General features: G+C 35.8%; 1 protein-coding gene across 1 annotated transcript; it reads right to left on the reverse strand.

The window, feature by feature from the left end:
• Window positions 1-1050: 1050 nt before the first annotated feature.
• On the reverse strand, window positions 1051-1257 carry LOC308436517 (protein transport protein Sec61 subunit gamma-like; the record flags this gene model as incomplete). The annotated part of the gene is made up of 1 exon (XM_080937459.1): window positions 1051-1257. One exon carries the CDS (start codon window positions 1255-1257, stop codon window positions 1051-1053), a length of 207 nt encoding a protein of 68 aa, XP_080793585.1.
• Between the last annotated feature and the right edge of the window lie 9775 nt (window positions 1258-11032).

The following is an 11032-nucleotide window of genomic DNA, read 5'->3' on the forward strand; positions in this document are numbered from 1 at the left end:
TTTGGCTTAAATGAAACATTTTCACTGTTGAGAAGAAAAGAAAATCTAGCATATAAAAGACAAGGGGTTCTGCTCAGCAATGGAAGAAAGTTCTTTAGTTTGGAACAAAGATGAACATAAAAGATACAACATATTAAAAATGGTCACAGAAGGACAAATAATGAATGATTTCACACAATGCCTGGTTTCTAAAATAATCACATTCATATGTCAGAGAGAAGATGAGTGATAGTAGGTGTTAGGAGGAACAAAAATGTATAGTGAATACCAAATATTTAAAACTAAAAGCTGCCAAACCCAGAGACACACTGATTAAAAATGCTAGGGTTTTCTACCATAGAGTGTTTGTGACAGCTCTAGTTGCTCAGGCAAAGTAATCTGGAAATCAGGAGTAGCTGCCTACCTTCTAAAGCCCCTGGAGTCAGGCTACACACACTTATTTCACAGAAACTTTCAGTTCCCCTGCAGAGCTTGTTAAAAACACAAGTCCCAGATATTCAGATTTAGTGAAGCAAAGGTGATATCCAAGAGTTTAAGTCTCTATCATTTTCCAGATACTACCATTATTGTTATCCTGCGCTGGGACTGCATGTTCAGACTCATTGCACTCTAGAACCCAGCAAATGCTGAGAATCTGAACCCAGCACCAACACTTGTCAGTTTGCTGGGATCGTTAACTTATAATCCTTTGTGGAGCTTACACGACACATCACTTGTGCATATGGTGTAACATATTCATGGTTGCACCCATGTGCCTATACTAAAGTTGCCCTGAGCTCACCAGAAAGTTGGAGGACCATGTGGTTCAGGTCTAAAAGGTCTAAGCCTCACACTTCAGAAAGTTGGCTCATTCCCAAGCCTCTATAATTTGCAAGGTTAAGTGCTCTACACACAGAGAAAAGTCATTGCTTAATATTACATGATCTGACAACCCTAAAAGCCTTTTGGATAAAACATGTCTCTTTAAAAAAACATTTTCTTTAGAAAACATTTTATATCATAAATTTGTCACCTCCTCATTGGTTCACTAGTCCCAGAATGAGAAAAGACTCACCCACCCACAATAATGTTATTAATAGGGATGTGGATCAGTTCCACAAAGAAGCCAGTGAATCCCATGATGGAAAATTCTATTTCTGTGGCCATGAGGATCTTCTGGAATTCTTTTCTATCGGGTTTGGTACATCTTTTAACCAGCTGAACTGAGTCCTTTCCAAATTGCTGACTTGGCTCAACAAACTGCATTACCTGGTTCATGTTTGTGGGATGGTGCTTTGAGAGGGCAGAGACACGTAGCTTAGGAGAGACTTGAATCCAACAGAACCCTTATTTTTAAATTACCATAAAAAGTAATAGACTTCCTTGTGACATTTTCACATCAATCATTTGGTTGATCCCATACTCTAATCCTCTTCTTTCATCACCCCAGACCCTGGATCCTCTACAATTCCACACAGCCCAACTGTATCACCCTTTGTACATGTACACAGGAATTACATATTAAACCACAGAGATATATGTATCAACATGTTTATTGCATTTGTTTTTACAGTAGCAAGTAAAAGGAACCAATCTAAATATCTATTAATAGATGAATGGTTAATAAAGTATGGCAAATGGACACTGTGGAATTTAATTAAACTACAAAAATGTGAAATCTTAAAAAAATGGATAAAACTAGAAAATATATTTACATTAAAATAAATTATATTATTAAATATATACTAAAATACAAAATATGTATTTTATTAAAAGAGGTAACCCAGACTGATAAGGATGTACACTGCATATTCTCCCTCATTTGTGCATATTCTAGTTGCTATGCATGTGTGTTTGTGAGGAAGTGTGATCATTATCCAGGAAATTAGAAATGAACCCATAAGAAGGAAAGGGAAGAGAGTGGGGGAAGGTAAGTAACACATGTGGACTAGGGTCAAAAAGCCCACATCTCTTTCATTTAATTTAACATTTTTTGTATGTTTTACTATGAGGTTTTAGTTGATTTTCTCAGCCTATTATTTTTGCATTTTAATTCATTTCTATCATACTTTAAAGTGCACTTCGTTTTTATTAAGCCACTAGAGGTTTTCTTTGCTTTTCTTTTTTACATTCCTACTCAGGTTATCCCTTTTAATTTACAAATTCTGTGCTTTCTATTTCCTCAGTAGATATCATAGAAACTTTAACACACGTCTTCACAACAAAGCCAAGTGTTAATCATCTCTGTTTTCTTCCTGAGCTGGCAGATGGAGACTGCCATTTCATCCTTGCCCTCATCTCATCACAGCCCAAGAGCTTAGTGCTCCTGTATCTGAGGAGATGGATGTGCTAATCACCTTCATCATTACATGCTGTAAACATGTACTAAAATTTCACACTGTATCTCAGAAACTGGTTCAATTATTACAAACTAAAAATGAGATAAATGATGTTTTTAAAAATGATTTTATATATATGTGTGTGTGTGTGTGTGTGTGTGTGTGTGTGTGAATAGTTATGTATATGTATATCTATGTGCCGTGAGTCATATGTGGAGATCATAGGAAAATTTACATGAGTGGATTTATTCCCTTTTACTTTTGGTTAGAACTATTAAACTTATATCATTATGCTGAAGTTACAGGAGTGTTTCACTACATTTCATTAAATCAGTACTTAGATATTGGGTTTCAGTTTTCATTATAACTTATCCTACATTGACTGTTTTAAAGTGAAGTGAACAAGTTATGTGTAGACTTGACAAAAATAATTCAAAACTAGCAAGATGGTTGGCCACTTGGCCCAATGAGCTATATCTAAGCAGTTTCCAAGATGGAATAAAATAAAATTAGAAATTCTTTTACTTTTTAGTTGAGTGCTGAAAAACCAACCTAGAGATTGGTATGTGCTAGTGTTCTACCCTTGAGTGACATCTCCAGCCTCAAATTTAGATATTGTTTTCACATACCCAATATTTTTGTATTTGCATATATATTATGATATTTTTACTTCATTCATAAACTACTCATTAATTTCAACCTTTAAAAATATACATCAACTATATATATATGCATACACAAACATGTATATATATATAAATATATATATACTATAAATTTATTCTATGTATAAAAATTATTTCATTATTTTGTAGGGCCTGTGATCTCCCAAACTGTGGTCTTTTGCTTAAGCTTAGAGTACCATGCATATACTGCTTTCTGTGTAGCAAGTCTCAAACCAGTCCAATATTGGTTGTGTTTTTCATAACTTTGACATCACTACTGCACTAGTAGGCACATCTGGCCTGGCAGGTTGGTTTGGTGGAATGCAGTATTGGCTGCACTGTTGCACTTTTCCTAAGAGGTGCCACTGTAAAGGCTCATCAGGAAGAAAGAAAATTTCTGATCAGTTCCAGCTTGATTTCTTTTTATACTGTATGGCAAATGTGTTGTTTTGTACCTTCAGCAACAGGGTCTTTCCATTTGGATCTGGTGGATAATTGAGGCAATGGCAACAGCTTAGGTTAATTTGAAGGTCTCAAGTGACTCCCTGACCAAAGATTCCTCATGAAGCACCTATACCCAGTACTGAGATATTTGTGCAATAACTGTTTCCTGAGGAGTCTGTGTTCAGATTCCTCCTATTTTTTAAATTATATTTTAGACATCTTTACATAGTAGTTATGTCATTTCTAATGATTGTCAAGTCCCCCCAAAATCTTTTTGTCTTGTTTTGTTTTTTTTTGAGATAAGGTTTCTCGGTGTAACTGAGAACTTCCAGAGAAATACAGGCTAATATGCAATTTACTGTTAGACCAGGCTGGCTTTGAAGGTAGAGATCTTCCTGCCTCTACCTCCAGAGTGCTTGGATTAAAAGTGTGCAGAACCAGTTTTTATTGGCAGATATGTGCTCCATTCTGAGTTAATATTTGTACATGAATACTGTGAAGGTCCAACTTCACAACAGTTTTCCCGTGGGCTCCCTTTACTGAGAAAACTCATTTTCATATTGAGTGATTTGACACCTTGCTGAAAGTCATTCAATCAAAGCACATTTCTTGGTCTCTATTCTGTTCCTTTGATCTGTATTCCTGTCTTTATGTCACTACTACAGGGTGTTGAATGCTGTTGTTTTGCAGAAAGTTTCTTGGAGGAGTGGGGGGCGGTCTCTTCTCATTTCTTTTTCAAGACTGTTTTAGCTTATGTTTTTTTCAAGACTGTTTTAGCTCTTAGGGTGCCTTGAAATCCATTATGAACTTTAGGAAGCATTTTCCCGTATATGTAGGAAAAAAAGTTGCCTTCAGATTTTGATAGGAATTGTGTTAAACTATACATCATTGAGATGATTTTGCCTTCCATATCAGATCTATATAAAATACTTGATGGTTCTAGATCTATGTCACTGTGGGTATGAAGGTTTATTTTTCCTCCCATGTGGTATCTTCATTCCTCCATGGAAGTCCAGTAATTTATACTTCTAAGTTCATCTTCTCTGAAACTTTATCTGTGGTACTTTTTGAATGGAAATCTAAAGTGTATTTCTCCAGAGATGGTTACATTTGCTATTGCCTGTAACTTAAAGATGGTTCTCAATCCAGGACACATTAACTAAATGATACTTTCTCTTTACATTGAGATAACGAAGATCAAAACAGTTAAAACTCATATAAATATAACATTGGATACTAGTTTTCATGGGGTGATATATTTTGCCTTTTAGTTTTTCAGTCTGGGAGTAAAATATAAATACTGTGTGTTAGAGAAAGATAATTTACCAATAGTGACGTTGTCACAACAGGTGTCCAGCTTTATGTAAGAATCTTCTAGTTGCATAAGACATAGGTTTTATTTTTTGCTTATGTATCTGTACTGGCTGGTTTTGTGTCAACTTGACACAAGCTGGAGTTATCACAGAGAAAGTAGCCTCAACTGAGAAAATGCCTCCATGAGATCCAGATGTAAGGTAGTATTTTCTCAAGTAGTGATGGGTGAGAGTGTGTGTGGGGAAACAGCCAATTGTGGGAGGTGCCATCCCTGGGGTAGTAGATCTGGGTTCTATAATAAAGCAAGCTGAGCAAGTCAGGGGAAACAAGCCAGTAAGTAACATTCCTCCATGCCCTCTGCATCAGCGCCTGCTTCCTGACATGTGCAAGTTTCAGTCGTGACTTCCTCTGCTGATAAACAGCGATGTGAAAGCTGAATGAACCCTTCCTTGCCCAACTTGTTTCTTGGTCATGATGTTTTGTACAAAAATAAAATCCCTTACTAAGACAGTATCTTATCTGTAAAAACCTGGAACCCGTGAAAACAGAGTAGATGCTGGAAATAGTGGCATGCAGCTGAGATTCTAGAAATGATGCTGGAAATTCAGGTGTTCAAAGACATCTTTCATTAAGTAGTGAGTTTGAGGTTAAACTGAGATACATGGGATTCAATCTCAGAGATGGGGCAGAGTGAGAGAAGTAGATGAAATGGAGGGGTAGAGGGATGGATGAGAGGGAGAATGAGATATCTAAAGAAATTATTTAAATTCACAGTGGAGGTTCTAGGGGATGACATATGAACCCAGGGTCAAGGCTTGGTTGCTCTCTGCTTTGGCTTCTCTCTAACTGGTACAACTTCATAGTGGCATTTAAACACTCAAGTCCCATTACTTTAGGTGGTATTCTCAGAATTTCTATCTGCAAATCTAATTTCTCCTATCCCCAAATTGGAATTCTGAGAACTACTTTCAGAGTTTAGTTAAAAATTCTATTTTACTTGCAATTCACATTTATTTGATTTTTTTTGTGTGTGGGAGAGGTGCAGCAGAACTTTATTGATGATATTCAAGAGAGTAAAGAGGGCTCCCTAGGCCCCTGCTGTTATTATGAGGGTCTGGGATGGAAATTATAAGAGATGTTCAGTGTTGGGTGCTGAATTTGAATGGGACTCCTTAGCCTCTCTTTGGTTCTCAGTTTCCTTGCTGGGGTGTGGGGTGGTCCAGGGCTTCTTACTCCTTAGAAACCTTGTAGGCTATGAGCTCCACCAGCTTGTTGCTGGAGCATTATTCATTGTCATACCAGGAAATGGACTTCATACTGTTGTCATTGAGAGCAATGTCAGCTCTAGCATCAAAGGTGGAAGAGTGGGAGTTGTTGAAGTTGCAGGAGACAACCTGGTCCTCAGTGTAACCCAGGATGCCCTTTAGTGGGGCCTCAGCTGTCTGCTTCACCACCTTCTTGATGTCACCATATTTGGCAGGTTTTTCTAGGGAACATTTCAGATTCACAACAGATATATTGGGGGTAGGAACATGGAATTCCATTCTAATGAGCTTCTCATTCAGCTCTGGGATGACCTTGCACACAGCCTTGGCAGCACCAGTGAATACAGAGATGATGTTCTGTGCTGCCTCACATCCATTAAACTACAGCTTTCCAAAGGGACAATCCACAGTCTTCTGAGTGTCAATGATGGCATGAACTGTGGTCATGTGCCCTTCCATGATGCTTATGTTGTCATGGATGACCTTAGCTAAGGAATAGAAGCAGTTGGTGGTGCAGGATGCATTGCTGACCATCTTGAGTGAGTTGTCAGATTTCTCATGGTTCACACTCATCACAAACATGGGGGCATTGGCTGAAGAGGCAGAGATAATGACTTTTTTGCCCCCCTCCTTTAAGTGGGCACTGGACTTATCCATGGTGGTAAAGATACTAGTAGACTCGACGACATACTCAGATCAGCATTACCCCATTTGATGTTAGTGGGATCTCCCTTCTGGAAAATGATGATGAGCTTCCCATTCTCACCCTTGACTGTGCCATTGAATTTGCCATGGGTAGAGTCATATTGGAACATATAAACCATGTAGTTGAGGTCAATGAAGGGGTCGTTAATGGCAACAATCTCTACTTTGCCAGATCCAGAGCAGAAGGCAGCTCTGGTAACCAGGTGGTCAATACAGCCAAATCAGTTCACACCAACCTTCACCATCTTGTCTAAGGGACATGTCTGGCACTGTATGAGAAGATGCAGCTGTCTGGAAGAGGGAGGAGCAGAGAGCCCATTTATTTGCTTTTAAAATCCCAATTTTCTCCTTTCTAGATGATGGTGTTATTTTGACTTTTTTTTTTTGTTTTTTTAATAAAATGCTTAGTTACTGCAATTTTATTCTTTTCAGTTTAGTAACAAATGTTTTGATTTTACTTTGGGTAAATGGTAAACCTTTCCCACTGGTTTAGATAAATATTTTCCTTATTTTTTTCCACTTTTTAAAAAGCATATAACTAAATTTGTTTTTTCTCTGAACTAACCTTTATGTAATAGAATGTTTAATTTTCAAGTGGTTTGCTTAGTTTGTTTTGATTACACTTTTGTGAAAAATTTTTACCTTTAATGCAATATTGCCAGAGAATATGGCCTCTACAATTTCAACCATATAAATAAATTCTGTACACATCACAGGAATGTTTATAAAGGTGCCCTTTTTCGGTTACATGTTAATAAAATTATATATGTATATTTTACTAATCTTACTAAATTACTAAATTACTTACTAAATTACTGATATCTAAATTACTCCATCTTTGTTTTCTTTTTTCTACTTACTATTTTGCATTGGGCCACAGATACATTGAAGTTTTTAATGATAATTCTTTTTATAAATTTCTTGTTCCTCATCTAAAAGGTATGTTGTTGATTTTTTTTTTTTTTTTTTGGTTTTCTTATTATTTTTTATAAACATATTTTTGTCTCATTATGAGCCCTTTAAAATCGTTTTAAATCTACGAATTTCATTTTTCATTTTTTTTCAGTTAAGATATTTTTGAAATGTTTCCTTTTACAATTCCCCTTTTGCTGTTCTCATTATTAGTCTTGGATAATTTTTTAAAATTTACTAAAGCATATTCCTCTGTAAAACTATTTAGTTCATGTGATCTGTAATTTTCCCATTTACAGTGCTCACTAAGTATTTTTAGGGTATGTCAAGCTGTATAATGACCATACATTTTATACAAACCTATGTGCAAGGGCTCCCATTCCTCAGAACTCCCAACACATCTCATCCCAGGACCCTAGATGCCACTTGATTATTTTCTCTTTCTAGATTTGTAGATCGTAATATTTTATATAAGCTGAAGTTGGGAATTTGTGGCCTTTTGTGACTAAATTCTCTCAACTTGCTTTATGTTCAGTGTCCATCTTTGTTGCAGAACATCTCAACATTTCATTGCTATGGTGGTAAGAGACACTACAAATACTGGGATATCACACATTACTTACTCTTTTCTTGGTAGTGGGCATGTAAGCTTTCCAATACAGGAATTTGATAGCTTGTATTATTTAATCAATCTAGAAAACAAATTGCAAATGGCCTCTAGATGATGGAGAAAGCTTTCTGGACTACTGTGAGGAATGCTGCTGCACTGAAAATGTCTAAACAATGATTTCATTTCTCTGGCATATACAAAATTGAAATTATGTTTTTAATTGGTTGGAAGTCTGACAATTTGTTTTCCAAGTTTTTCAGCTTTGTACAACACATCAAACACACTGAGGGCTCCATTTGTACTTTTGCATCCCTTCTTGTACTTGTCAATATCTTTCTACCCTTTGATTAGAGCCATGTTATTGGAGACAAAGTTCTATTTCATTGTGGCTTTGGTGTGCATTTTCCAAATGGCTAATGATGAAAAGCTTCCCTTCAGGCAGTTTGCATTGGTTTGCATGCATTCTTTAAAGACATGTTTATTAGATCGTTTGCTTGACTTTTAATTGGGTTAATCATTTATTATTGAGTTCTAACTGATATTTATTTGTTCCAGCTAGAAATCTCTAATTACATACAATTTGCAAATATTTTCTGCTACTCCACATGCCCCTGGGTCACTTTCTTTATAATGTTCATTTGTAGCATATACATTTGTTGTCTGCATTAAATCTAATTGTTCACTTTTTTGTTGAGGATGTTATTGCCTGTGCTTTTGGTGTTTGGCCTAAGAAATCATTGCCTAACTCAAATATGGGAGATGTATATCTTTGCTTTCCCTAGGGACTTTGGGTGATAAGCTCTTATATTTTAGATCTTTGATCTATTTTGATTTAACTTTTATATATAATTTGATTCATAAGTTTAACTGTAGAGACTCACACTTTGTTCTTTTTCACCTATTTATCTTTCTTTCCTTCAGCTTTAATTTCTATGCCTCTTTATTATAGTAGAAATGTAAATTATTTGACCCATATTTGAAATCATAGTCAATGTTTAGTTATTTATGTTACTACCTTAGTTGAAACATTTAATTTATATTCTTCTTCTTAATGCTGCTTAAGTAAAGATCCTTGGAGGTAAATGTTAAGTTGTTAGATATCCTAAAACAAGATCCTTCAAGAGGTTCTTACCACTTACATTCTAGTTCATGCCAAGCTTTTATACAGTTATAAAAATAACCACTTCAGTGTCTCACCATCTCATGGCACTAGTGGTTTATATTCTTGATAAATGTCTTGAATTTGCCCTCTTCAGAAAGAGTGGTTTTCCCTTAAAAAAAAAAAAAAAAAAAAAAACAGATCTTTTTTTGTAGCCATTTATTGTCTGTATCATTTCATTTAGGAGTGAGACCCTATAAAATTTTTCACCCATTTTGGGGTGACAATTGCAATAGTCATTACATGTATTTTAATGTTTGACCCATGGAATGAAATATTGTTAATAGGTGTGTCAATGTGTGGCCTTGTTGGAGGAAGTGTGTCATTGTGATGATGTGCTTTGAGTTCTCATATGCCCTTACTTCTGCTGCCTGTAAATCAAGATATAGAAATCTTGGCTCCTTCTCTAGTAATGTGTTTTCTGCATACTGCCATGTTTCCCACCATGATGATAATGGCCTCAATTCAGAAAGTATAAACCAACCCCAGTGAAATGTCTTCCTTTATAAAAGTTTTTGTGATCATGTCTCTTCACAACCATATCTTAAAATTTTTCCAATTTTTGAAATCATTTAAAAAGTTTTATACAAGAGTACTGTATTAGAAAAATTCCATTAAATTTTTCCATATTCTACCTCTCAAATTCAAGAATCAATTTATATATGTATGCATGCATACATACATTTCTATTCAAACCACCATATTTTACTTCCTGGTACCCAAAGGACTAGGGGTATAATGTAATACAGAAACACATTCAGCCCTACTTTGAAAGTCCCCATATTCTACAAGAGTCTTAAACTATCTTAAAAGTCTATTCTGTGATTGATGCAACCTCTTAACTGTAATTCTCTGTAATATCAAATGATAAAGGAAATCACATACTTTCAACATAAAATAGCATATATAATGCATTACCATTCCAAGAGGGAACATAGTAAACAAATATTAGATCAAAGTAAAACCAAAATCTAGCTTGTCAAACTCCAAAGGAATCTTTATGTCTGATGTCAAAACACTCTTCAGACCTCCATCTTCTTTAGCTTTGTTAACTACAATACATTTCTTACTCTTGGGTTGGTTTCTACCTATTAATATCTTTTATGCAAATATCCCAAGGTTCTGGCATCTCCATTATCTTGGGATCTTCAAGGCCACCCAGGCTTCACCTGCACAGCTTCAAATTGTTGGGGTCCAAGAATCACCTCTCAAATCACAGACACCTATCTCAGCCAGACAGGAATATACTTTTGAGCATATGCCTCAGGACTGATAAATCAGGGCCATGGTTCAGATTTGGGAACTGAACCATGACACTGAGTTAAGATCCTACAGGTTTCTAAAGCCCCAAATACACAAGTATCTGTGCCATATTATCTTACCAATCAGGATTTAGGTACAAGAGATTTTTTTTTTTTTAGGAACATGTCTTTGTTGTACATTTATCCTGTTTCCATTGATTGGGCATTCAACTATGGCAGGGATCTTGCCTTGTCTAACATGCATATTTTAACTTGACAACCAAAATGTCAGTTGCCACATAAATGTCTCTTTCTTCCAAGTAGGATGTAAGTTTCCAGAGATGTCTTGTGAACTTAAACTTTACTTGATCATTACTCAAACTCAAAGTCTTATTCCAA

Source organism: Micromys minutus (genome assembly GCF_963924665.1).
Source record: "Micromys minutus genome assembly, chromosome: 24".
Lineage (NCBI taxonomy): Eukaryota > Metazoa > Chordata > Mammalia > Rodentia > Muridae > Micromys > Micromys minutus.